We start from the raw sequence: 24,998 nt of genomic DNA, 5'->3' as shown, positions 1-24,998 counted from the left end.
AGGATACCAAAGCCTCTAGGTCTTCCGGTAGCGACACAAGTTGAAGGTACTAGCCAATTCCAAGATGTGGGCCCATGAGACGAACACCAACATAGCCGGCTACCCGTGCATCTCCGCGATTCTCTACACTCTTCCTCCCGAGATATTTTGTTCAAAGGAGGCCTATAAATTTACCGCTTGTTTGAACCAGGTTTTCCTTCAAAACAAGAGCTGGTGGGCTAGTATTCCTTCCTGCACGAGTTGCATGCATCGATTCAATTGGCATGTTGCGCATATACTAACAGCATCAGTGTGAGTCCCACCGTTATTATTTCTCGACAAAGGGAACATGACGTGCATACTATCATTGGGGGGGTTCTGTAAAAACTTGACAATATGACCGGCCAAGGGCTACCTTCTTCATCATTCCCTGTAATTTCACTCATCATAGTATACCTTCCTTAGTACCATCTGCAAAAAGAATGATCTCGATTCACTATGTACAGAGTAATACAGAGAGATGCCGCAACCAGACGGCACTTGCGGGGAGTAATGTAAAAATGTCACGCGCGGGTAACACTATCCGATCCGCGCGCGTCTGTCACGCATCTGTCACGCCCTTGGGCCCTTGGAGTTCTGTAAAATCTACCATACGAGCACTTCACAAGCCTGCAGCTATTATCGGGTGGGCGCAGGAGGTTTACACATACAAGAAACACCTCCTCTAGGCAAGCTGATATATGCCGGGGCCGTGTAGGCTGGCAGATCTACCCATCAAGTGGCCATCAGACCTGTTACAGTGGGCATTTTGGACGGTGTTCAACCTCCCATACGACAAGGGGCCAACTTGAGGCATTTCTGACTTCACAGACCATCTGTATGGTATACAATGCATATACGTACCAACCCGCTAAGCTCCCTGTAGCATACTTCTCGAGATTTCGGAGTTCTGTAAAAAATCTGACTTTTACAGAACCCCCCCAATGATAGTAAGGAGGATCATACGTACAAGACGATACGACACAAGAGTTCATTATGTAAAGTTCATGCGGCGATTGCCGGAGACGCATTCTTTCGCCACATTCGCCACATTACAGGATGTCCTCCATACCGCGGTGCTCATAACTTGAAGGCGCTGCTACATATTGCGGCAACACGTCACAACCCGTCGTCATATTCACCTAAAATTGGACTGGCAGTATCTCGGCCGATCCAGCACCAGTGAATCACGAGGTCATCGAAACTGGGCCAGAGCCGCTGTTCCGTTTGCGTCTCGACTGCCAGTGTGCGAGACATTATAACGAACTGGTCTAGGTAGGCGTGCATTTCAGAGTTAGCCTGTATACGACTTTGCTTGCAATCATTGCTGGCCATATTTTTACCCAAATGACCACTCCACTAAGTTCATCCGAGCTTGCCATGCTCGAATCAATTCACGCGCAGCACGCGGATCTCACGGCAAAGACGAAGGCAAGTGGTACAACGAGGCTTCTTGGAGCACTACCGTGACCTTTGAGTATCAGGCGATGATAGAGAAAGTCATGATGGCAATGCTTTGCATGGTAATCAACATCATGATTGGTTTCTTAGCCACAACGCGTCTCTAATGTCACATTCGGAACCAGTCTCGCGCTTCCTGGGAACAAGGCGTAGCTGCTCAGGCGTTGTACGAGTTCCACTGCGCGTTTCGATCCGACTACGGGCCAGAATATTTCGTCTGTATGGCCCATGATGGTGAGTGTGCCATATCCCGGACAGCAACCTAAATCCTTGAACGCCCCCTGCACCCTGATAGCTGTTGTGCGACAAGGAGACGACGGGCGCCTGAGTGCTCGTCTGTGTCAGGGAGATCAGTATGTCGTGACTTCGCTAGCCATTTCTGACCCGCTTTCGTACTGAAGGAAACACAGAGGCTCCGTAGACACGACAGCAATCTTAGAAACGCTCATCCACGCACATGAAGTAACCTCCGAAGACTACTACCTGGACGCCTCGAAGCGTGCCATAGACTATCTCCTGCATAAAACTCCGAGAACGTCTGATGGAATATGGAGTCGTGCGTGTACATGTGGATTGGTTTCTGACATCACCTTACCTCTTTTTTAGATCTCGCGGGTAAAGTACAGCTGTGGGTAGACGCAATCTACATGGGTCCTCCAGGCCTCGCCGCTGCGGGTAGTTTGTGGTATAACGAAGGTTATATCAGAGAGGCTTATCGTCAGACCATGGCTTATGTTAAGGTACTATGGGATGAGGACGAGCATCTGTTCTCGCATATCTACGATCCAGGAAAGGGTGAATATATTCGCCAAGCCTTTTGGGGTAAGTGAAAGATCCTGGGTCGTTCGCACCTTGTCGTTCACCTAGATCTCCTTTCGGATGCTCCTTTCAGGAGTCGGGAACGGATGGGCCATTGCTGGCATGGCGAGGTGCGTTGGGGCATACTACCGTTTTCCAATCAAACTAAATAGGATCCCCGGCCACCGTTCCGCTTCTCATCCTAGGGTGTTGGACTTCCTGCCACCCGACTGGGAGCCCGAGAGAGACGCCCTTCTCTCGGTCATCATACGGACGATAACTGCAATGCTACGCCATATCCGCTCGGACCACCTTTTCCACGACGTCCTAAATGACCCGTCTACCTTTGTCGAAACCAATGCTGCTCAGCAGCTATCATACACCATACTGCGTCTGTGCCGCAAAGGTCACCTAAGGGGAAATCCGTGCGAACGGGATTGGCGGATGGAAGCTCTGAGAATGAGAGACGCTGTTTGGTTGAAGGTTGACAGGTGGGGTCTCGTGCAGGGTGTGTGTGGGAGCCCATCTTTCGATCGTATGTGTTCGGCCTCTCCAGACATACGGTGCGACGGTATAACTGACCCGTATCAGACCCTGGGACAGCAGCTGAAGGTCAAGTAAGTGTATTGCCTTTCACGTGTGGCATGGAGAAGTCAGCCACTGGACACTGACATTGGCTGCGCTTCGAAGGCGTTCTTCTTACTCATGGAGGCAGAGTACGAGCATTATGACCAACTTTGATCGGCAAGTACGGACGAAGTCTGGCATCTATTACTTTCTATGTAGATAAATTACAGATCATCCAACAAGTAACGTTATTGATACCACCTTTCCCTCAATTTTTTCCTCTGCACCATCGGCTTTGTGATTATTATGGCAGCCAGCAAACCGCCAACAGTAAAGACAAGCTGGGCCTTGTTGAAGTTTTCACTCAATACGTCGAATGTCCCAGAGGGCGTGACTCGCGTATGGAAGAGATCGAGACCATAAGCGAAGACCAACGACGTCGATTCGAGCAAGGCTGGAGAGGTGATAACCCTCTGGACATTTGCAACCTACACAGATGAGGTCAGCTACGACTGTTAGCTCGTTTTGGCATCATGCTGTACCTGATAATTATGCGATAAAACGGCACGGGGCTCATATGGAAGGAGCGGGTCATATTGAATCAGCATTTCTTCCATCTCTTCGGAGGTGGGCTTGCGCTTCGGTCTCCGAGGATCGAGTAGACGGCGAGGTATGGATTGGATTTGGTTATTCTGGTATGCAACTGCAGGTACGGGTTAGATCGAAACTTCATCTCAAAGACATAGAGCAATACGCACCTATGATGTCTTTGGTCGTGATGCCGAATTTCGTCGCGGTCGAAGATAAAGCAGTTATGCCATGCGGGAGTAGGAAAGCTTGTTCGTAGGCGGTGATATGCGTGCTCTTCTCCGAATATGAAGAAATATCAGAACTGCCGATTATTCAGCTTCCTCCCATGACGGTATGGAAAGGGTCTCACCTGCGCGTTTTATCATCGGGTTTATTTCCCTCGTAGAACTCCACAGAGACCAGAGTTTGACCTTTGGTCTGGCCAAGCCGGTCGCCCTCGCCGTTGTAATACGTATACACCAGCCAATTCTCGACCAAATTCGCCTTCACATCACAGTCACCGTCCGGTGCGGGAAGCGAGACATGATAGAGGATGCTGCCCTTGACACTATCTACGACGTATATCGAACATTTGGACACCGTTTTCGAAGCAGTCACAACAGCCAGCAGGTTTGGGTTGAGGTATTTATACAAAGTCGTGCGGTTCCCCAGGACTTTCCCCAGGGAGGCCACAGGCTGACTATGAGAAGGTCGAATAATGGAGAGGACGTCTTCTGAAGCAGGGAAATCGGTTGTCCAAATAGGGGAGGCGAAGTAGTGATCGTGGAGCTCGGGGTTCGGGTGGACTTGATGACCTACTAGTCGTCTATTGCCCGGCACGCCTGCTCGAAGAGGGAGGTAGAGTGACTTGGCTACCTTGGTAAAGGCCTCCTGGCTTTCGTCGTTGTCAGGGTAAAGATGAACCTGTGGAAGTCTCCCGTAAATGAATGGACACCGCGAGGAGAAGTATGCTGCGAACCCCTAGGAACTCGTCGATAAGAACGACGACCTTCTTCTCTCCCGGAAGGAAGAACATGTCGACCAGCGGCCCGGAGATGATATCAAGGCCCTGAAGGACCTCACCGGAGGGAGAAGCCCCCCTCGCATCTTCACCCGTCAATGCGTCAATGTGGAACAGCACGGTATCCACAAGGGTCTAGGCGGAATCAGCAACGTATACACCGCGTCAGACGTAAGCTCACATTCTCCGCCCTCCTCTGGGTTACGACGACGACCTGTGGAGTGTCTCCATCCGCCACTGTTCTCGTCACGTAGATCTTCAGTGGGCGTATCACAGCACCGACTTCCGCGGCCCATCCGAGACCGAGGATTCGGCTCCACAATACATCACCTGTGCTAGAATCCAGCCCGTAGATTTTACCAAAGCCAGTCGCAGCGACGATGACTTTGCGGAATCCGAACGTGTCACGGGTCAGGAGACCGCTGGCATTGACCGCAGAGGGCAGCACGGACGAAGTTGTCTCGTACGATCCCGTAAGAAAGCGGTTAACAAAGGCTGCGAGATATCGCGGGAAGTCCTACGGCAGTCTTTGTATATGGCTCACGAGAAGGATGAAAATGACCGTACCTTCGCGTCAATGATATGTCGTACGACTCTCTGCACGAAACTTTCGGCATTGTGTGAATGGACAACTTGCTCTTCCGGCAAGTCCACAAACTCGGCTGCGCTGATACTAGCAAGGGACTCCTCTCTCGTCCACTCCAGCACGTCGCGCTGCCAGAATTGGACGGCGCCCGTCGTCGTGGTCACGAAGAGCCGGGTCAAGACGGTAAAACCACCTGGGTGAGCATTATCTACCGCAACCTATCAAACAAAGTTAAGAGTTATTACGCCGTTCATATGTGGGCAAAGTACGCATACGTGATTGATAATACCGTGCGTGCGGGTATCGAAGGGGAACGCGAAACCGGAGACGAGACCCTTACCATCCGCCAAGTGAGGCGCAAATACGTGGACGCTAGCTTTCTGTCAAAAGGGATCGAGTTGGCATTCAGATGGAGAAAACAGCGATTATGAACTTACTCCGAGAACATGAGACCAGAACACCCGCGAGACGTACGGGTTCCCCTCCTTGTCGAGCCCGCCCGAATAAATAGACGGCGCGTAGCGGCCAGAGTCCGCCTAGACAGACCCTCTTAGTACAGCTACTGTGAAGCAACGCATACGAAGACCTACGGAGTCAGCGAACTCCCATATTGCCTTCACTCCAGGCCCTTCCTCGTCAATCCTGAATACGCGAGCCGAGCCGTCATGCTGTATCGCGACAAATATTCCACGCTCTTCTCCCAGGTTCACGTCGATGACCCGACGGTACCGCGCCTCCTTCGTGCTCGCAGGCTTGTCCTTCAGGTCGGGAGTAAGCAGCATGGATCGGATCGCGCCCCGGTCGAACCATGCGAGGCGGGGCTCTGCACCGGAAACGGAGGTAAGTGGGATGATGTCTGCGGGTCCTTCGGCGATATTCGAAGGCACGTCCACGTCTTCGATAAGCTCACCCGTGCTTGCAGACAGGGAGGTGATATGGAGGGTGTTGGACTGGATAGACTTGGACAGGCCAATGAGGTAGACGGTCGACGACGTCGCGACGAGCTTCGTGTATATAACTTTGGAGCTGAAGCAATGCGGATAAAATAAGTTCATTGGTCACGATTGTATGAGTACACAATATTACGGACGTCTGGTCAGCGGATGTCCATCCCCACTTCATGTCTCCCGTGGAACCATCTATAAGGCGCACACTGTGGCCGTTTGTGAGCACGAAAATATGTGGTCGGGTGTTTTCCGTAGGTTGTAGAGAAAGAGCCGTGCCGAGGTCTATAGGCTCTGAGAGGTGTCCAGATGATGGGGCATGGAGTCGGTTCTCAAGCAGTAGCTGCCCGGTTAGTGCATCGAATATTCGTAAGGTTGCGCCTCCGGGACCTGAGAGAGCAGCAACAGCTACACCAGCATGTCAGATACAACGTGTTTCCCCTCAGCACTAACTTACTGTCTTTCTGCTTCTGGTAAGCTGTTAAAGGATCTGACGCTTCGTATATCTGTCTCCACACTGCCCCTCTACTTTGTAGCTGCACATTAAAGGCAGGCACTGTTAGACATACCGACTGAACCGTCCACGGGATCCAACGCTGCCAGAACATTATTCCCAGTGGCAGTCAGAATCACGCTTCGCGTCGTGTTTACAGTGTCATGGACGCGGTGGAATGCGGGCGACAGCGAGGTGGTATAGGTCAAAGGTACGCCAACCAAACTCTTCTGCCAATCGACCACGCCGGCTTCGGAGGCGTGTAACGCGCTTGTTAGGCCGATAATGGCGAAGACAGCTAGCAAAGACAGTAGCATTATTCGTTAGTTCATGGACGTCGGCCGCAGCGCGTTCAGTCTTAGTAGCGCGACGTGTTCAACGATGAGTACGTGTTGCTCTGAAGTGAGGGCACGTTAGGGAATTATGACGAATGGTAATGTAGTAATTTTAACGTGTACATGTATTATAAGTTTTTTAAATATACAGTACTTTTCCATTATTTCCCGATATAGAAGACAAGGTTTGAGATAATAATCACAAAATGCGACCTCTGTGTCGAACTCTACGACGCCGACCACGACATGACTCTGTCCTGCGCCGTCGCCAGCTCCTCTCGCAGTATAGCTGCAACGTCAAGGTCGCTATGCGGTACATGCCAGCCTGCTAGACCATTGGTCCAAACGCGTCTCGTATCGTCTTCACCGTACGGTCGTACGCACGTCTGGAAACGTCGTCCAAACAAACTGCCCAATCCTATCGTTCCCCAATTTCCGCAGAAAGTAGTACGCTCGGACGGATCAACCTTCATTCACTGGACAACGTCTCCCCGTTCACTTATCCGCCTAACTCGCGATGTTACCAATAATCCTTTATGGTGTGTGGTTTTGAAGCTGTTTCAAGTGATTTTGAGACGAGGCCCTTTTGCACATTAGGAACACGGCTATGATGAGAGCGCAAGGCGCTGAGGAGGAGAGTGAGACCACCGGACGGCTCGGCAGATTCAGCAGGAGATTTGGGGGAGGCGCGCAGGAAGGGGTCGTGGACTGGGAGAATTTCAGCGAGCTGGCAGAGAGCGAGAAGGCTTCCGCAGGTGCGGGCGACCCGAAAGCTAGCAAGTCGTGATGACTTCCAGTGGCTACCACGGATTCCCGGCCGTTCTACATTATATCTGGATCTTCTTGTCAAAGGCATATACCGTCATAATGGTACGCATACGGGACACGCTCAGGGCAATGCAACGTCGGGACTTTTCCTTTCCTTACCGAGTCGATGGAAATGCATGCGCACGCCTCAAAGTTCTCGCATCTCCGTCGGTTTTATCTCAAACGCTATGGTAAGGTGCCATGGATATCCGGGCGACTTCCATATCCCCATAATCGATCGGACCCACAATTCGTTAAGCAAGGCGTCATGCGTGCTTGGCTGCAGCCCTTCCCCGTGATGTCTATATTTGAGTCCCTCCCGTTAATCCGGATGTTTATAGTCGGAATGTCGTTGCCATGACTCTCGTATAGGGCCAGGTGAGAGGATTCCATAACTCTATGATCTGTCAGTACAGGCTCACGTGTCAAAATGCAAGACTACACTACACTTTCATCACGTCCAGAGCCGGAAGGTTGCCAGGTGGCTGAGATGTAAAGATAGCAAGTATGGTGTATTGCCAGAGGGTAACGAGCGGTAACGTACTGAACTAAATAATACATTCATACAGCATTGACAACGCAGGATATCAAATCGGAGACACCTCGTCTGATTTTCCACTTCTTCCCTTCGAGATGTTGATTGCAAGTGCGCCGTCCCGACTCACGAATACTTCCTGGTCTATCACGATATGCTGGTCAAGGTTTCGATTTCGTGATCTCTCGCTACCGGTGGAACGAGGCATTGAGCGCAGCTCGGTCGAATGGCTCGCGAAGCCCGCGCCTTGCAAAGCATTGAGGCATACCCGGATGATCACAAGCATGAATATGCACCCGACCAAAGGGGTCCCCTTCACGAGAAGTGAGTCCTCGCCCTCTTCTTAAGTGCCTATAAGTGTACCTACCAGCTCAGCCATAGTCTCGAGTCCCTCTGTCCCCGCGACCAGCGTGGCCGTATTGGCGATCATGTACGCGGCGTTGAAGGCAGTGCTCTCGATGACTATCTTCACCACGGGCATCCGGTTCGAAGTCGTCGACTTGACGATCTTGGCGAGCTTCCTGCTCTGGTTCCACAAGTAGAACGCGGTGAGGCCTGCGCATCACTTTAGCATTCACCGCTCGCCTCGAGAAGCTGCGATGTAAGATGAGACGTACATGTTGCTATGAAATTAGCCGCGAGACTCAGCGCGGACACGGCGATGAGCCATTTCTCCTGCGATGCTCGTGATTCTCGCTTAAAGTGCTGGAAGGACCATATGATGTGAAATCCCGTGACTGGGAAGAGGTGAGTGATAGAGATCACTGTTTCGGCTAGTCAGGAAACTAACCTCCGCTGCCGAGACACAGGGATATGGGCAGGATTGCCACCCAGATGTTCTTCTCCCAAAGAATCCACAGCCGGTACGTCTGCAGAGTCGTCAGGCTATGCATACTGCACGGGCCGCAACTCAACTTACGACAAACAGATCGGATACCAGCCGCATGAGGATAAGCGTGGTGTGCTTGAGTACAAACACAGGCTGCGAAACGTCGTGTAGGAACGCGATCCGCTCTGCCCTGCTGCGGTCGATGAATGCCAGGAAGATGTTCGTGCAATCCGCGGCAAGCTGCATCGTCGCGAGGATGAACAAGACAAGCGCGACTAGCACGAGGACGCGATTCAGCTTGACATGGCGTCGCCTCACGATCGCGAGGTACGCCGCTACTGTGAACAGGACGACGAAGACACCTGGGCCATAGCGCCGAGTTCAGAAGGGTCGTCATCGCCGCTGGGTCCTGCGCACCATACAAAATCGATTCCACTATCATACCAGCGAGCTCTGCGACATCGATGTTTGTCCCGGAGGCCATGGCGGATGCCTGCTGCGATACAGGAGCCCCGAGACTGTCGGCTGGATATAAAGAGTGGAGGCTGATCTTCTGCTATTGAATCATAACTAGAGCAGGATTATGTTCTCATCCCGACAGTCCAACGGTGTTCGCTTCTGTCAATCCTGGCGAAGCGTGCAAACTGCGATCCCTCCATAAGAGTTACCTGCGAGCCTCATCCGAACTTCCGAAGAGAATAGACACTGCCGTTTGGATCTGCGCAGCAGTCAATCAAGGAGTGTATCAACTTGAGTTGTGCAGTTGACGGGTAAGCAAACGGATTCCATCGGTTTCTTCGCATTGACGGCTATAAATAGGGGACTTCAGCCTTTGATACGATGCAAGAGGCAAGACTGTTGGTGTGGTAAACCCTTTTCCAGAATAAGCTTTCACTCAGAGCTTTGGGGTTGAGTAGACTTCTATTGCCTTCTGCACCTCCGGTACTAGCGGAAGATGTCGATGAACCGTGGGCAAGATCGTCCGTGGCAAGACGTTTCCACTGCGGATGGTAAGACCTGTGGGACGCTATTGGTTGCCGGCGCCGCGTTTTCTTTTTCGAAGCAGCTTTGTGGCTGATGTGTGACGGCACCCAACGCTACGAAGACCGTGGTCTTGCCACAATCCGGGCGTTTGCCGATCTTTCGTAGATGGGGCCGATGACTTTCGCTTTCTCAGCAACCAATCCCGGACGTGTCCCGGTTTGTTATCTCTGATGTTCCTGTGCTCACCATGCCGACCACGGCGGGCTCATAGATCGGTGCAGCGGTAGAGAAAAGCAGACACATCTGCCCCCATATAGTTATAGTATCACCTGCGCCGAGCATATTTTCCACCACCATCTCATTCCAGGAGACAACAAGTAGGACAAACAGCCGGATGCAGTTCAGTCTCAAGCAAGTACGTAGTGAATCTAAGTATCTCATGTCCGATTGAATACTAACTGAACTCATTATTTCGGGCGATATGCCCCAGTGTCGATCGACAGCCAGGCTAATTCGAGACACCTCCACGTTATTATGAGAGTAACGTTACCGAACATGGCCAGCAGTTTGATATCAAGCAGCCACCTTCCATCGCAAGGACTCGGGGATATTGATTACACAACAATGGGGGCATTGACAATTTTTTATGGTCCTACCGAAGTCCATGGGTATCGCAGAATCATCTTATCGTACATACGACAAACCTGTCCCGAGTCAGACAGTATACGATGCGTCGGGCTTCCCCTCTGTCCCTCCCTCCGTATCTTGGACGTAATCGCGAGTAACGAATACTTTCTGGCTGATCACGACGCGCCGACCCGCACCTGACCGCTCATCGCCCGCCTCACCACTCCGCCGCGGCATCGAGTGTAATGCCATTCCTGTCTTCGAATTTGCCGATGTGCCAGTCTGTTCGGAGTTGATGCACACCCGCATGATGACGAGCATGAAGATACATCCCACCAAAGGGGTTCCCTTATGGACTATGGTGAGCGGTTTACGGTATTATGTTTGATTTGGGAGGCAACAAACCAGTTCAGCCATGGTCTCAAGGCCTTCGGTCCCCGCTGCCAAAGTTATCGTATTTGCGAGCATGTATGCCGCATTCAGGGCGCCGCTTTCTACAACTATTTTCACGACCGGCATGAGGCTGGATGTTGTTGCGCCCACGACCTTTGCGGTCTTTCTGGACCTATGCCATATTCTAAATGCCGCGAGGGCTTCACAGATCTAAGCAGGTTTTTATGCGGGATAGGGGATCGTGGCCGAACGGTCGTCATATAAGAGGGAACCTGCACTTACCGGTTGAGACTGCATTCGCAGCGAGGCTTAACGAGGAGATCGAAATGAGCCACTTTTCCTGGGCTGTTCTTGTTTCAGCGTGGAAGTGCTGGAAAGACCATATGGCGTGAAAACCCGTCACTGCCAGTCAAGGTGAGCAAGGACTCAAGGTTGTTGGGAGCCATCGAGACTAACCTGCGCTTCCGAGACACAAGCATATTGGCAAGACAACTATCCAAATGACTTTGTCCCATATTATCCAGCATCGGTACGTCTAGTACGTTGTGAGCATCATCGTCAGATATTGAAGCACGTATGACTTACCACGAATGAATCAGACACAAGAAGCATCAGAATAAGGGTGGTATGCTTCAAGATGAATACCGGCTGGGAAACATCATGAAGGAACTCGATACGTTCCGCCCGGCTGCGGTTAATGAACGCTAGAAATATATTCGCCGTATCTGCCACGAGCTGGATTGTTGCGAGGATGAGCATGATGGCCGCAACGGAGACCAGAATTTTATTGGCTTTGACTCGTTTTCTCCGCATGTATGTCAGGTACATGGCTTCTAGGAAGAGAATGAGGAAGACACCTAAACAACGAAGGTGAGGAACATCGAGGTATACCCTTGCGTGCGTCACTCACCATAGAGGACGGCTTCCACTATAAGACCCGCAAGCTCTGCCACGTCTACATTAATTGCGGAGGCCATGCAAATAATTTCGTCAGTCGCTGGGGTGATGGGGGGCTTCGAGCAATGGCTTTATAAAGCGGGGGTAATGCGTGCACATACATATTTTCTACCCCCTGCGCGCACATGCGTCACAGCCCATCTGGCTTACCTGTCGAGTGTCATCCGAAGCTGCCCGTACAGGTGCGCGTCGCATCATGATCTGCTCATCAGTCGCGGGTGCGATACTGATACATTATATGTATATGATACAGTCCCGGACAAGCAAAGGCAACAAATTGATTTCTGACCGAACGAGATTTTTTGGCGGGAAACTGAGTTCAGATTCGGACTCAGGGAGGCTGGAAACATCCAAAAATGAAGTCCACTGATTTTTCCCACGACTTTTTGATACGGCCAAAATTTTGGGCCATTTGAATGAGATTCTATACCGTCATCGACCTCCCAGATTACATCCTGAGCCTTTGGGGACCTGTAAACCCTTGCATGGAGTTGCATCCAGGCTTTTGAAGACTACAGACCCCCTTCTGAGGCCCAAAGAAGTTCAAATTGCCTTGATTGCCATATTTGGCCTGCACTTATGAGAGCTATTATGGCATATCGGCTGATCCGATTATTAGATTTAAGCCGGAATCAGACTCAGCTCATTGAAAGGAGTCGATTGGCATATTTTCCGCATTTTTCCCGATTTGTTTTGTATACGGCCAAAATTCCCACCCATCCCGACCCATTATTGACTGCTACAGGGGGTTTATGGGAAATTGGCTCGTGCCAATCTCTTCCTTAGAGTCTAAATCACTCATTTCTGCAATAAAACCGGGGTTCCCATGGCTTCTGGACCTTCGGAATTCCGGTCACCCAATTTGTTGTCTTTGCTTGTCCGGGACTGTAGACCCCCTCTCACGATCAACCGGAAGTAGTACTCAAGAAGTATGCAGGGTAAATTGGGCAAATATCCCACGCATCTCCGGATGTTGTCTTTGTGGAAGGCGGACTGCCTCCCGCCTATGTGCCATCCAATCAGAGAGGGTTCCTCTGATCATGACGGCTCCATTATTGTGATCCCCGGGGACAAGCGAACTCCGACTATGGGTGCTGAGGTGTTCACAGTGATGACGATGATGTATCACTAGACATCTGACGATGGAATCAGTGTGGCATGTCCTCTGAATTGAAGAGCCGCGTTATAAGGCCCCACTACGGTCGGTAGGGTACTCTCGACAAAAAGACTTGTCACACCGAAGGTTAGAGACCGATGGCTGTTGGCAGCCTGAGCCTTCTATACTTCCGGATCGACAAACATCTGCTTCCGAGCTATTGGGGGAGCACATGCAGTAGCATGTAGCGGCGGTTGGAAATGTAGTTATATGGCTCCGTCCTTGAACATGACGAAAGGGATATGGACCTGATAGAAGCAAGATACCGCAAATGAGTCCCCCCGGCTTCTCTAGCGCCACAGGCCTAGGCGGTATAGCTGAGGACTCGGATGCAATCAGTGCATGAAAGAAATCAAGGGCAGTAATCAAGAGTCCACCCGGTTTCCACTAGAGAGCCCGCCGTAGCAAGAACATTGCATGCAGATTCAGAATATCCGCCAACAACTTGAACGAGGTTAGTGTTCGCCGCATCCGAGTCTTGCACCCAAAGGTCTCTGAATCTGAATCTGCTTTCGGTCCGTGTTCATGTTATGTAGGTGAGGATAGCCCTCATGATCCTCGTCCCAAACGTCACGCGGGCTAGGTGTAAGCACGGATAATAAGGCTAACATTATAGACTTAGACTCAAGTGCGGTCTTTTCTGGTGGGATATGGCTCACCGTGGGCCGAGCAGATCCCGTGTTTGACTCAATGCAAGGCAGTAAAGTCCGAGCCCGACGCCCGCGTACCCTCAATGCTAAGTATGATTGCGGTATCCTGAGCGCTCCGGCGCGATCAGGCATACGTGTACCTCCCTGAGAAACGCCTATATATACGCCGATGACCATTCAATGGCATCAACGAACCTATTAACCATGTCGCCAGAAATCCCAGCAGTGAAATTGGAGCTCGACCCTTCGCTCTATGCCCCAACCGACGAGGAACGAGCGTTCTACAAGTCGCAAACGGGCATAGCAAGCGATGAGGAGCTGAGAGAACATATTATTGCGGTGCAGCAACAAGCGTATAAGGCCCGTGCTCGGACTCCCATTGTTAACGAAACAGATAATCATCGGATGTAACAGGTGTACCCGTACCCGTGTATCTGGGCCTTCACCTTCACCAAGTGCGTGGATCTTCGAAAGTCGTACTATGTGTGCCACTGACGGCACCGTAGACTGATTATATCCCTTCTACCCGCCTATCCGCGTGCCTTGGCCCTTGGGAAAGAACGCAAGGGCGCTATCTTCTTGGACCTGGCTTGCTGCTGTAAGTAGCCAAGATATATCTCGGCCAGAGGTAAAAAGAACACACTCATACTGACGATCCCATCATAAGTCGGGAATGACATCCGCAAGGCTGTTGCAGACGGCTTCCCGGCCAAACAAGCTATTGCGTCCGATTATCGAGGAGGTAATAGCATTTTCTGGATTACGACGTGATACTGACGCACCTGCAGACTTCTGGCAGCTCGGCCATGAGCTGTTCAAGTCCACGCTAGAGAGCTTCCCGGTGGCGTTCGTTGCTGGAGACGCTTTCGATGATCACTTCATCAGCCCCGCGCCAGTTGTTTACGCGAAACCGACGACCCCAGTCCCTATGTTGCCATCGTTAACATCGCTAGCGCCGCTGCATGGCCAAGTCGCAGCAATACATATGTCCTCATTCTTTCATCTCTTCACCGAGGAAAAGCAAAGAGAGCTTGCTAAGCGCGTCGGAGCCCTCTTATCACCGGAGCCCGGCTCCATCATCTTCGGTGCCCACATTGGCGGCAAGGAGAAAGGGGACCTGGTGAACAGCCAGTCTTATAGAGTTGTGCTCCACGAAGCGAATATGTTCGGTCATTCGCCGGAGAGCTGGGAGGCACTTTGGGACGGTGATGTCTTTAAGAAGGGTTCCGTGAAGGTGGAAGCCAGTTTGTCGAAGGCTAGCTTAGGGAAGTGGAATGCGGACATGCTGGTGTGGTCCGTGACCCGACTATGAAGGAGACTTACCGCAGAGAAGTGGAGTTACGGAGTTGCTTCCCAGTTCTTCCACTTTTTGTATCCTCATTCAACATGAGGTTCTAGCCCTAGCGCCAGATACATATTTGTCCTTTCGTTGGTATAGCCAGGGGAGCGTAAAAAGAGTCGCCAGATGATAGGCAGTCAAGCCGAAATTATATGCCCCCGAGGAATGGTCTTCGAGTAGGTTGTGATGGCTGCATACCTATATATATCTACTTGTCCACCTACAATGTTACAAGGTGGATCCAGCACTCCTGCTCACCATGTCATCACAAGGGCTGTGCGCATTGTGCTTTTAACCTACGCGTCTAGCCGTATCTGATGCCATCCTTTTTGAAAGGTTGCAATTGAAACCTATGAGTTCAGCATTATAAGACAGAACTTCAGGACAACGAGAGGGTTAGCTGAGATATTTCCGAATTATTATGTGTAGCTGGTAATTACCTAATACAGTATCTGCTTTATCGACTGAAATGAACGATTCATTCCGTCATTGCGATCATTTCCCTCTCACGTCGCGGACGACGACGGGGAAGGTGTTGCACCTATAATACATTCGTATAATGCGAATACGAGTGGTGAGTCCGGCGTCAGCCAGTTGTATCTACAAACTAATGGTCGACTTGATCAGCCGCGGCACGCGCTGGCTGCCTCCGTAGGAGCCCTGGCCGTCTCTCACGAGAGCTCGAAAGAAAAGGTATGTTACAATGGAAAGCTTCTATAGTCGACTCTGGTTGATAGTAATTCTGGGACACTTCAGCTTCCTATATATCCCCAGCCGGAACCCCCTATCATCGTTCTTGACGAACCTTCAGAACTCGAGAGGCAAATCGGGTCCGTTCGGAGGCAGGTTGTCGGCGCGTATTCGAATGCACACGCCAAAGTGCAGGGCGCTGTGTCGCGCTGGATCGGTGTCGAGCATGCCGTAGAAAGTGCGCAGTGCACAATTCTTGCCACAAATATTACTGAATGAAATACAGGTCGCGTAAAGTCTCTAATTGATCCCTCGGAAGAAATCACCCCGGGCCTGCTCTACACGACTATTGCGACCCTCTCCACCTCTATCGTCACGCGCTCGCGATCCCTCCCCGTTCGTTTCGTCCTCCCCCCGACCGCTTTCCTCGTCTCCCTCTCGTACTTCCTCCCCAAGACCTCCGCCAATGTCTCCGCGTACACCACCGAGCTCGAGGAGCGGTACTTCCCCACGCTCGCAGAGAAGCATGCCATCGCGCGCGCACACTCCGGCATGCTCGTGGAGAGGATTAAGGACGGGTACCAGTCGGGAAGGGAGCAGATGGGCGCGGGGCTCGGAAAGGGTGTGGACTGGGCGCAGGGCGTGACAGGCTTGAAGATTCGCGAGGCGCTTGGGTGGAGTGAGGACGTACTGGAGGGGGCGGAGGCGCGTGCGCGCAGTGTCACCAGCGAGGTGGGAAAGCTGCTTGAACACGACAAAGAGAACCTCAAGGGCTTTGCCAAGGAGGTCGCGGATGAGGCCAAGGCGCGCGTTGAGGTGGGCAGGGAGAAGTTGGAGCAAATGACGGAGACGGACAAAGGCCTTCTCAGCCGCTGGGGGCGGAGCGCCCCTTCCTCCTCCGACCCGGTCGTAAAGAGCAGAGAGTTCGTTGGGGAGGTGGTCGATGGGACTATTGACCGTGCCCAGGCTACCGCCTCCGAGGTTTCGAAGATGGTGGAGACCGACAAGGCTCTTGTCCGTGATCTAGGCAAGTCTTCGTCTTCGACCCAAAGGAACCCAGTAGAGAAGGCGCATGACTTTGTCGGCGACGTCGTCGAAGGGACAGTCGAACGAGCGCGTGCAACTGCCGCTGAGGTCTCGAAGATGGCGGAGACGGACAGGAAGCTGGCGGGTGAGGCGAAGGAGTGGGTCGGCGATGTCGTGAAGGAGACGGAGGCGCGGTCGAAGGCTGCGAGCGATGAGCTGGGCAAGATGCTAGAGAAGGACAAGGAGCTCGCAGCCAAGGAGGAGGAGGAGGGGAAGAAGGAGGTCAAAAGACTTGTCTGATAAGGTATAGATATTGGACAAGGACATTTTCTCTCGATCCGCTGTGTATGCCCGTCCAGTCCGTGTTTGGGAGAAGAAGTGTTGCGGATCAAGGTATGTTTACTTCCACACTGTCATCAGACGTGTACGACAGGAGTGCGGGGTCCGATGTCGGCTTCTACAAGTGTTTCTACTGTTGCTCATCCGGACTTGAGTGTCATTCGGCTGGATTTTTGGTAACTCCTTTGCTGAGCGCTGAGGCCGCATCACCAGCAATGGGGCATATTTGCGTCCCTCGGGCCGCCGATATGGGATTTTCGTTCGCAATTCTAAAGATGTGTTCAATAGGACACTGGACTAGTCAACACACAGCTTCTACTCAGCCCATGGTGAGCTGTATCCCCTCGTAGAAACCCATGGCATGAGGGAACCTTGATTTGTGATCACAAAGGTCTGAAATCCCAATATTCGGTATTAAATTTCGACCGGTGCTTTCATCCGGTAAACGTACATTTTTCATTTGTTTGATGAACGAAATTCATCCGTTTTATGACCAAACATACCGGTCAAATTTAAGCCGGTCTCGCGCGCCCAGAGTGAATGCCCTTGCCACAAGTTATCGATGGCAGTCGCAAATATCATACAATCCACTACACCGTCAAGAAGACATACAAGCTAGACGACGACACCGTCCTCCGCCTTATCCCGGTGTATAATGATCTTGCGCTTTTCCAGTGATGCCTTCTTCGGATGCCGATGTTGGAATATTTCGTCGATCTCTTCCAAGTTCCGTCCCTTCGTCTCCACAAATGTGAAGTAAACTGCAGCAGCCCCCAAGAGGTCCCATAATGTATAGAATATATAAAAGCGCCAGCCTGCGTTCGCGATAGCGGGTGGCGGCACATATGTGTTAAATATGTTCGCGACGTTGACCAGGAGATTGAGGAATGCCAGCCCCTTCGCGCGTGTGGAGAATGCCAGCACCTCGGTCGGGTACAGCGCCATGGCGGGTATCCAGGTAAACGCATACACGACGAGGCAGACAAAGAGGAAGGCGATCCCGACTACACCGATGACGGGGTTCGAGGCTTGCTGGGCCGTGCATGCGGTCATTATGGCGACGGAGATGGACATACCGAGGCTGCCTGGGAAGAGGAGCTTCCGCCGCCCGGAGCGATCTATCCAGCGTAGGCCCGAGAGGGCTGAGGCCATCATGATGGGGGTCTGTATCGCGTTCAGCAGGAGCTGGGTGCGAGTATTTGTGATTCCCGCAGTTTTCGCTAAGGGGAACAGTTAGACATAGGGGTTACTTGGAAAGGGCCCAAGCAGCTTACCCATGAGGGGTAGATAGTAGCTTGTCGGGGGAAGGATGAGTTGTCCGAAAAACGCGATACAGACGATCAGGAAGGTCCGGTACCGCGCGGAATGGGAGTTGAACAACTCTCTGAAGTCCCACCACCGCTTATCGGAGCCTTCCACTGAGATGTAATGGATCATGTCCTCGAGTTCGAGAGCCACGACGGGAGAATCGGGATCGCCGTCGCCATGATACTTGACTAGAATCTCCCTCGCTTTCTCAATCTTTCCCTGGCCAATATACCTTGCTACAACGGTCAGTACGTCAAGAACGAATTTGCAACATGCAGGACAAACCATCGCGGGGTTTCCGGTATGAACCACGCAAACACGAATATCAGCAGCGGCGGCAATCCTTGGATGGCAAGAGGCAGCCTCCACGTCCACTCGGGCGTGTTCCGGACGTAGTCAAGCCCATATATGAGCCACGTCGACGTGATCGTGCCGAGGAAGAAGCAAGCCTGGTATGCGCCGGTGAGCACACCACGATACTTCGGGTACGCCATCTCCACGACATAAGGCGGGCCTGCGGTCATCACCAACACGGCGCCCATGCCGAGTATGAACCGGCCGCCCATCAGCATGTGCAGGGTCTTGGCGGAAGCTTGCACGATGCTGCCTATTATGCAGACCACGGAGCCGAAGATCATCCCTGCACGTCGCCCGTAGGTGTCGGCACAGGGGCCTGCGATGAAGCACCCTGCGACGTTGCCAACGACGTAGAGAGCGGCGACAAGCCCTTGGTTGTTAGAGTTGATGCCGAAGTAGTTCGTGAAGGTGTCCATGGCGAAGAGGCCACCTGCGATGACAGCCTATCAGACTGAATATTGCGCCGAATATTCTTGGTCTCACCGTAAGTATTCGCATCGTATCCGTTCGTCGCCGAACATAAGAACGCGACGAATATGACCGCGTAGAGCTTCAGAAAGCTTCTCCTGAGGGGATTCGGATTCTCCTGCAGCAAAGCCCTCGCAAGCCGAGAGTCCTGGACCAAAGCTTCTTCCGTACCGCCAGCGGAAGACTCCGGTAAGGACTCAATGACCTGTATGGCGTCCGAGTCCTTTGACTTGGAGAAGCTCATGACCACGAAATGAAGGCTGCGTTGAGCAGGAGCTCACCCCCGGACTGGCTGATTGTCTATCATCTTATATCCCAAGATGAAGGTGAGTACACGGGGCCTGAGGTGACGAGAAGGACTCAAAAATAGCACGGAGCCCTGGCGTGTGATCATCACGGGTTGTGCGGTAGATTTTGAGGAGGTCCGTCGGGCTGCTGGATGCACTCCAATTGTCCGATGTATGTCCACGACTAAAAGAACGGATGGCGTACTCTTGATACTCTTGACTAGGACATTTCGCGTATTGGATATGTCCAGGGAAAAGGATCGTCAGGCCTTGTGACCTACGGAGCGCTGATAGACTGCCCAAAATGTCAGAGGAATTGGGCAACTTCAGACTTCCTTGCATCTGTCGAGACATGTTAGTCCAGCACACCAAAGCGAAAGGAAGCCTACCACATAGACTCACGTTAATAGTCTACAGTTTAGTTAGTGGCGATCAGTACGTGCGGGATGAAACCCGTACGTTTAAGTTGTACTGGCACCATGGCTAACGAGACTGAGTTCAGCACTTCCACCTGCTCATCTTGTCAGCACATCGTGTCCAATGTTCCAGGCAATCGATGCCCGATTTCCCTGCATGGTTTTCCAAGGAACTATCGACGTCGTGATATACGAACAAACCGTAAGTAGCAATCACTGGCAACAGCCACTTATCACAAGCAACCGTAAGCCAAGGCCAGTTATCATCTTGACGTTCTGTCTCGAGTATCAGTAGGTATCAGTACCTGAACGATGTCCGACAACTATTGCGATGTCCGGGTAGGAAGGTGCATGTGGGAAGGCACGGAGTAAAGCAACAATCATCCGGATATTGGCTATTACAGTGTCCGCTGTGGCGGTATACCATATGTGGAAGGTAGTAAGCCTTATCGGGAATGCGGAGGTTGGAACTAGAGGGCGTTGAGACTGGACAAGAGTCTAATGGAGGACCAACTCTGTCACCTCCCGATCGCAATCACGTCTTCTCTGAACGCGATCGAGCCAAGCCAAGTTGAACATGGATGGAGATATGCTGTTCTGATATTCCTCGCGTCGGTCGCCTTATAACCGGCGTATACTGGGCCGTTTCCCCCAGACGTGCGGTCTAGCTCTAGTGCCACACTCACTACGGTCTTTACCTACCTGCGCCAGAGGGTGCATTCCATTCTTTTGGCGGAATGAAGCTTCCCTTACTTTCTTTGGCTCTTACAGCCGTCAGCGTAGGTGCTACGGTACCTTTGTCTAGCGTTCAAAGGACTACTACTTCACCGAACAATGCTTTGGCGGGGGAATATATTGTAGAGATGAATAATGTGCAGGGATTGGGAGGCAAGAGAGCTTACGCTTCAGTACGTATATTAGCCGTAGAATGTAGAACAAACTGAGCTAACTTCTGCCAAGACACATGACACCCTATACCGATCCCTTCGCAAGAGGGGTATCTCTTTCGATGTGAAGAAAGAGTATAATCAACCCGGTATCATGGTCGGGGCTGCCCTGAAAGTCGCAGTAAGACCAGTTCCCCATCTCTTTGACCGGAGGTCTACTGACCCTGCTTACGATAATTCAGTCTCCTCAGGTATGGGGGAATGTGCTGCGTGATAGTTAAATATTTATGATTGCTGGCAGGATGTGCAACAAATAGCGACCATGGCAGAGGTCAAGGCCATCCGACCGGTTATTGCTGTGCCAGCCCCCGAGTATGCCCCCATTCTATCGGCATTTTTTGAGACCGAATAACAAAGTTGTGCTGGATAGGCGTATCAATCAATTCACGGTATCCTCGCCGAATGATTCGCGCATCACTGCCGACTCCGAGACCACCCACATTATGACTGTAAGTCACACTGATATTCGTCTTTTGAGAATAAGATCTCAATAGTCGCGCTCAATCTCAATACAATAGGGTGTAGACAAAGTGCATGCTGCAGGGATCACCGGCGAAGGAATCAAGATCGGGATGTACGTATTGCATTTCTCTCGCTTTCCATACATTGCCTAAAAGTGTCGTCCAGCATCGACACTGGTGTGTGTCTCTGTTGTCCGCACCCCACGCCTGACCTACTGAAATGGGTAAAGGTATCGATTACAACCATCCTCTGCTGGGTGCGGGCTTTGGCCCGGGCTTCAAGGTAATTGGAGGGTACGATTTCGTGGGTGATGATTATACCGGTGAGTTGAAACTCGTCCTCTTAGAGCTTTGAGTTTATTGGGGCATGTAGGGTCCAACAACCCTGCTCCTGATGATGACCCTCTTGACAAGTAAGTATGGTTCACGAAGGCCTGTCCGGACTGGCGTGCTGACACACCGTAATTCTCTAGCTGCAACGGTCCGTTTTTTTTGGTCTTTTTGTGGTCTTCCGTATGTAACGGAACTATACGTTTTTGTTGTCCAGGGCATGGAACTCACGTAGCAGTACGCGCGTGAACTCACGTTGGTTGTAACTTGTCGAGACTGATAACGCTCCAGGGCATCATCGGCGCCAACCCAGGAAACGACTTCGGTATCAGCGGCGTCGCATACGGCTCTTCCATCGCATCCTACAGGGTGTTTGGCTGCAGCGGCTTCGTTAGCGACGACAGTGTGTGCTCCTCCCACCTTTCCCTCCCCGGCTCTCATTACCTCACTTGCAGTTATCATTGACGCTCTCCTGCGTGGCTATAGTGACGGTATGGACATCCTGACCCTTTCCCTGGGTGGCGTCGAGGGCTGGACCGAGTCCTCCTCCTCCGTCGTCGCGAGCAGGATCGCAGACCAGGGAAGGGTGGTTACCATCGCTGCTGGAAACGACGGTGCGTATGGGAGCTGGTACGCTTCCAGCCCTGGGACTGGGGTGGATGTCATCTCCGTGGCTAGTGTCAACAAGTGCGTGTTTGACGTTTTTTGGAGAATGGTGAGCCCAATATTGACATGAATTTATTGTAGCATCGCGATTCCAGTGCAGAACGCGACTGTGCAAGGCGTTGAGCATGCGCCTATTGTGAGTCTCACCGCTTTTATTAGAATTGAGTATTCCTAAATCGTCACTGCCATAGCCCTACCTGGAGGCACTGCCGCTCAACGTTACTGGAAGCCGTCCGATCTACGCTACCTCGACGGACACCACTGTCGCTGACGATGCATGCAACGCTCTTCCCAACGACACGCCTGACCTGAGCGGCTATGTCGTTGTTATCAAGCGCGGAACCTGCACTTTCGTAAGTTCAGCCAGGTAGCGTGAGTGTAGTATTGTGCTCCGGTTCTGATGTCCTGGCGTCGCATAGGTGACTAAGCTGCAGAACGCAGCTGCTAAGGGCGCCAATACGTTCTTGATCTATAAGTAAGCTTCCTCAATCACCACAATTCGCACAGACGGGTTGAGCAGCGTGCTATAGCAACGGCGGAAGCTTTTCAGCTATTTCGGTCGGGGATTATACCGCTGCACTCATCTCGGAGACAGATGGCACTTTCGTGCGTATCTCAACATCATCCTCGAGGACTTGACTTATCTCATGACTCCAGCTTGTCAACCAATTCGCTGCTAAGGCCAACATCACTATCTCCTTCCCTCAGTCGGGATCAGCATGGAACTACCCCGATGACGTATCTGGAGGATTGGTTTCGGACTTCTCGAGCTACGGGTTTGTGCAATAGCCACATCTCCCGTTCAGTCCTCGCTAATCAAGCTTCGAAGGCCTTCGTACGACATGTACTTCAAGCCTGCTGTAGCGGCGCCGGGAGGTAACATTCTCTCCACCCTGCCCATCGCGCTCGGCTCCTACGGCGTCGAATCGGGTACCTCGATGGCTACGCCCTTCACTGCGGGCAGCGCCGCGCTTATTCTCCAAGCGAAAGGCAAATCTGTTGCTAAGTCCATTCGGAACCTGTTCCAGACCACCGCGTCGGCCGTCGCATCGAGCAAGACAGATGGCGATCCGCTTCAGACGGTCTCCCAGCAGGGCGCTGGGCTGATCCAGGTGGACAGGGCAATCGGCACGACCACTGTCGTATCCCCAGGACAGCTGACGTTGAATGATACAGCACACTTTGAGGGCTTGTGAGTGCCTTTATGGTGATTGAGATGACTTCGCGGCTGATATTGCTGCGGTAGTAAAACCTTCAATATCCAGAATACGGGATCTAAGGCTGTGACATACAAGATCTCGCATGTCCCGGCTGGAACAGCGGCTTCTGTACAATCTGTGGGACCATGGACTTCATTTACGAGGATGAGTGCTGACTATCGTCGTTACAGGGAAGCATATTCGCCGCGGACGGTCCTGTCCCGCTCACCGCTGACTATGCACAGGTTACCTTCAGCTTGAACAAAGTGACCGTACTGCCCGGCGTCAGTGTCCCAATCCTCGTGTGGTTCAAGCCCCCGCAGGGAGTCGACGCCTCCACGTACCCTGTGTATTCAGGTTTCATCGAGATCGCCGGCCTTGGTGAGACGTTGCGGGTGGCGTATCTCGGTGTGGCCGCATCTCTTAAGGACAAAGCCGTCGTCGACAACACCGATGAGTATTTCGGAGTAAAGATACCTGCGCTTTTGGATGCCTCGGGTGATGTTCAGGGAAATAGCACCAATTATACTTTGGTGGGAGATGACGTTCCGTCCCTTCTGTATAGGTCCGCGTCCTGTTTTATTCATGTCTCTGTCTCACTGACATCGATGATTGCAGGTTTGCTTTCGGGTCCGCACATGTACGAGTCGACCTAGTCGAGAAGGCCTCGACGGTGTCGGCTACTTTGAGCAAGCGCAACTGGTGGAACTGGTGGTGGCCGCAGAAGCCATCCAACTCCTATGACAAAGTACCTATTGTGGGCACACTCGCCGAATACGACTACGTCCCGCGAAATTCGGATGCATCTGTGAGTTTGATTGCCGTGCGTGCATTCCTAGTCTGAAGTGATTCGTTCGTTTTCCCTGTTTAGACTATCGATGACAATGGCTACAACGTCTTTCAGTTCACTGACTCTTTCGTGAATGGTACCAAGATAGCCGCAGGAGAGTATAAGGTCCTGCTGAGGGCTTTGAAGGTGACTGGGAACCCTGCTGAGGAGGGCGACTATGAGACTTGGTTGAGCCCTTCTTTCAGTGTAGTTCCTGCGTAACGTACTTGTTCTTGTCACACAATCCATCTGCGCCTCTTAAGGACCTCCATTACGAGTCAGGAATCCAGACTCGAAAAAAGCCTGTCTCTCCTCTTTGGTTTAACTGTCCCTGACCTATGGTACCCTATAATCGTAAGTCGGTGAGACTCAACTTGTTTCCCCTTGGTGTACAGGTAATATAGTGTATCGAGGCAGTATTCTCCATCACTCTGAAGGAGTTCATGAATATTGGGTAGAAGTAATGCCACACGGCGCGTGCGGTACTTACCACGATATTTCCGCAGAAGGGGATCTTTCAACAAAACATCCGTAGCCGAAGCATTCAGCATAAGGAATACATTCACTCCACAATCCCACCAATCACCGGCTTTACGACCCTTGAC

The 24,998-nt window shown here is 51.9% G+C and overlaps 9 protein-coding genes across 9 annotated transcripts; 5 read left to right on the top strand and 4 right to left on the bottom strand.

Annotated features, from left to right (window-relative positions):
• Positions 1-1,269: 1,269 nt before the first annotated feature.
• GLOTRDRAFT_110945 (Six-hairpin glycosidase) lies at positions 1,270-3,148 on the top strand. The gene is made up of 10 exons (XM_007867458.1): positions 1,270-1,449; positions 1,503-1,541; positions 1,605-1,713; positions 1,775-1,832; positions 1,890-2,035; positions 2,086-2,301; positions 2,372-2,408; positions 2,484-2,812; positions 2,869-2,894; positions 2,968-3,148. The coding sequence occupies exons 1-10, from the start codon at positions 1,366-1,368 to the stop codon at positions 3,016-3,018; spliced, it is 1,095 nt and encodes a 364-aa protein (XP_007865649.1). The 5' UTR covers positions 1,270-1,365; the 3' UTR covers positions 3,019-3,148.
• On the bottom strand, positions 3,093-6,775 carry GLOTRDRAFT_41464 (DUF1620-domain-containing protein; the record flags this gene model as incomplete). The annotated part of the gene is made up of 12 exons (XM_007867369.1): positions 3,093-3,332; positions 3,387-3,547; positions 3,603-3,736; positions 3,785-4,338; positions 4,394-4,570; positions 4,617-4,952; positions 5,003-5,239; positions 5,267-5,401; positions 5,459-5,557; positions 5,612-6,047; positions 6,112-6,373; positions 6,535-6,775. 12 exons carry the CDS (start codon positions 6,773-6,775, stop codon positions 3,093-3,095), a joined length of 3,012 nt encoding a protein of 1,003 aa, XP_007865560.1.
• A 247-nt stretch (positions 6,776-7,022) lies between these two features.
• On the top strand, positions 7,023-7,791 carry GLOTRDRAFT_115914 (uncharacterized protein). Its single transcript, XM_007867457.1, has 2 exons — positions 7,023-7,332; positions 7,391-7,791. Exons 1-2 carry the CDS (start codon positions 7,040-7,042, stop codon positions 7,578-7,580), a joined length of 483 nt encoding a protein of 160 aa, XP_007865648.1. The 5' UTR covers positions 7,023-7,039; the 3' UTR covers positions 7,581-7,791.
• Positions 7,792-8,043: 252 nt separating this feature from the next.
• Positions 8,044-9,448, bottom strand: GLOTRDRAFT_93184 (uncharacterized protein; the record flags this gene model as incomplete). Its single annotated transcript, XM_007867456.1, has 7 exons — positions 8,044-8,148; positions 8,266-8,448; positions 8,503-8,690; positions 8,753-8,872; positions 8,926-9,004; positions 9,055-9,326; positions 9,409-9,448. The coding sequence occupies 7 exons, from the start codon at positions 9,446-9,448 to the stop codon at positions 8,044-8,046; spliced, it is 987 nt and encodes a 328-aa protein (XP_007865647.1).
• Positions 9,449-10,662: 1,214 nt separating this feature from the next.
• On the bottom strand, positions 10,663-11,945 carry GLOTRDRAFT_128796 (uncharacterized protein; the record flags this gene model as incomplete). The annotated part of the gene is made up of 6 exons (XM_007867455.1): positions 10,663-10,923; positions 10,981-11,168; positions 11,251-11,370; positions 11,425-11,503; positions 11,554-11,825; positions 11,879-11,945. 6 exons carry the CDS (start codon positions 11,943-11,945, stop codon positions 10,663-10,665), a joined length of 987 nt encoding a protein of 328 aa, XP_007865646.1.
• A 1,990-nt stretch (positions 11,946-13,935) lies between these two features.
• Positions 13,936-15,043, top strand: GLOTRDRAFT_105605 (uncharacterized protein; the record flags this gene model as incomplete). Its single annotated transcript, XM_007867454.1, has 5 exons — positions 13,936-14,091; positions 14,146-14,186; positions 14,238-14,329; positions 14,399-14,473; positions 14,520-15,043. The coding sequence occupies 5 exons, from the start codon at positions 13,936-13,938 to the stop codon at positions 15,041-15,043; spliced, it is 888 nt and encodes a 295-aa protein (XP_007865645.1).
• A 523-nt stretch (positions 15,044-15,566) lies between these two features.
• GLOTRDRAFT_138456 (uncharacterized protein) lies at positions 15,567-17,292 on the top strand. The gene is made up of 4 exons (XM_007867453.1): positions 15,567-15,644; positions 15,698-15,763; positions 15,827-15,998; positions 16,047-17,292. The coding sequence occupies exons 1-4, from the start codon at positions 15,630-15,632 to the stop codon at positions 17,084-17,086; spliced, it is 1,293 nt and encodes a 430-aa protein (XP_007865644.1). The 5' UTR covers positions 15,567-15,629; the 3' UTR covers positions 17,087-17,292.
• A 448-nt stretch (positions 17,293-17,740) lies between these two features.
• Positions 17,741-19,502, bottom strand: GLOTRDRAFT_128793 (general substrate transporter; the record flags this gene model as incomplete). Its single annotated transcript, XM_007867452.1, has 4 exons — positions 17,741-18,345; positions 18,400-18,665; positions 18,719-19,220; positions 19,274-19,502. The coding sequence occupies 4 exons, from the start codon at positions 19,500-19,502 to the stop codon at positions 17,741-17,743; spliced, it is 1,602 nt and encodes a 533-aa protein (XP_007865643.1).
• A 1,084-nt stretch (positions 19,503-20,586) lies between these two features.
• Positions 20,587-24,729, top strand: GLOTRDRAFT_75720 (subtilisin-like protease). The gene is made up of 23 exons (XM_007867451.1): positions 20,587-20,869; positions 20,922-21,029; positions 21,091-21,099; positions 21,150-21,220; positions 21,279-21,357; positions 21,427-21,482; positions 21,536-21,546; positions 21,600-21,692; positions 21,743-21,782; positions 21,843-21,850; positions 21,917-21,936; positions 21,991-22,102; positions 22,155-22,386; positions 22,447-22,501; positions 22,557-22,718; positions 22,785-22,840; positions 22,896-22,971; positions 23,023-23,141; positions 23,195-23,557; positions 23,612-23,702; positions 23,756-24,129; positions 24,183-24,372; positions 24,436-24,729. The coding sequence occupies exons 1-23, from the start codon at positions 20,699-20,701 to the stop codon at positions 24,613-24,615; spliced, it is 2,676 nt and encodes an 891-aa protein (XP_007865642.1). The 5' UTR covers positions 20,587-20,698; the 3' UTR covers positions 24,616-24,729.
• The last annotated feature ends 269 nt before the right edge of the window (positions 24,730-24,998 follow it).

The sequence above is a fragment of the Gloeophyllum trabeum genome, assembly GCF_000344685.1.
Source record: "Gloeophyllum trabeum ATCC 11539 unplaced genomic scaffold GLOTRscaffold_00006, whole genome shotgun sequence".
In the NCBI taxonomy this organism is placed as follows: domain Eukaryota; kingdom Fungi; phylum Basidiomycota; class Agaricomycetes; order Gloeophyllales; family Gloeophyllaceae; genus Gloeophyllum; species Gloeophyllum trabeum.
This window is presented reverse-complemented; position numbering and strand designations above follow the sequence as displayed.

What these genes read in the sequence shown, in the direction of transcription:
- GLOTRDRAFT_110945 (XM_007867458.1), top strand. Translation starts at nt 1,366, where the DNA reads ATGACCACTCCACTAAGTTCATCCGAGCTTGCCATGCTCGAATCAATT. An exon ending in CGTCTGTGTCAGGGAGATCA is followed by an intron (nt 1,833 to 1,889) that starts GTATGTCGTGAC and finishes AAGGAAACACAG; the next exon opens with AGGCTCCGTAGACACGACAG. An exon ending in TGGGAGCCCATCTTTCGATC is followed by an intron (nt 2,813 to 2,868) that starts GTATGTGTTCGG and finishes GACCCGTATCAG; the next exon opens with ACCCTGGGACAGCAGCTGAA.
- GLOTRDRAFT_115914 (XM_007867457.1), top strand. Translation starts at nt 7,040, where the DNA reads ATGACTCTGTCCTGCGCCGTCGCCAGCTCCTCTCGCAGTATAGCTGCA. An exon ending in GTTACCAATAATCCTTTATG is followed by an intron (nt 7,333 to 7,390) that starts GTGTGTGGTTTT and finishes TTTGCACATTAG; the next exon opens with GAACACGGCTATGATGAGAG.
- GLOTRDRAFT_138456 (XM_007867453.1), top strand. An exon ending in ACGAGAGCTCGAAAGAAAAG is followed by an intron (nt 15,764 to 15,826) that starts GTATGTTACAAT and finishes GGGACACTTCAG; the next exon opens with CTTCCTATATATCCCCAGCC. An exon ending in TGTCGAGCATGCCGTAGAAA is followed by an intron (nt 15,999 to 16,046) that starts GTGCGCAGTGCA and finishes AATGAAATACAG; the next exon opens with GTCGCGTAAAGTCTCTAATT.
- GLOTRDRAFT_75720 (XM_007867451.1), top strand. Translation starts at nt 20,699, where the DNA reads ATGAAGCTTCCCTTACTTTCTTTGGCTCTTACAGCCGTCAGCGTAGGT. An exon ending in AATACGTTCTTGATCTATAA is followed by an intron (nt 22,841 to 22,895) that starts GTAAGCTTCCTC and finishes AGCGTGCTATAG; the next exon opens with CAACGGCGGAAGCTTTTCAG. An exon ending in GTTCCGTCCCTTCTGTATAG is followed by an intron (nt 24,130 to 24,182) that starts GTCCGCGTCCTG and finishes CGATGATTGCAG; the next exon opens with GTTTGCTTTCGGGTCCGCAC.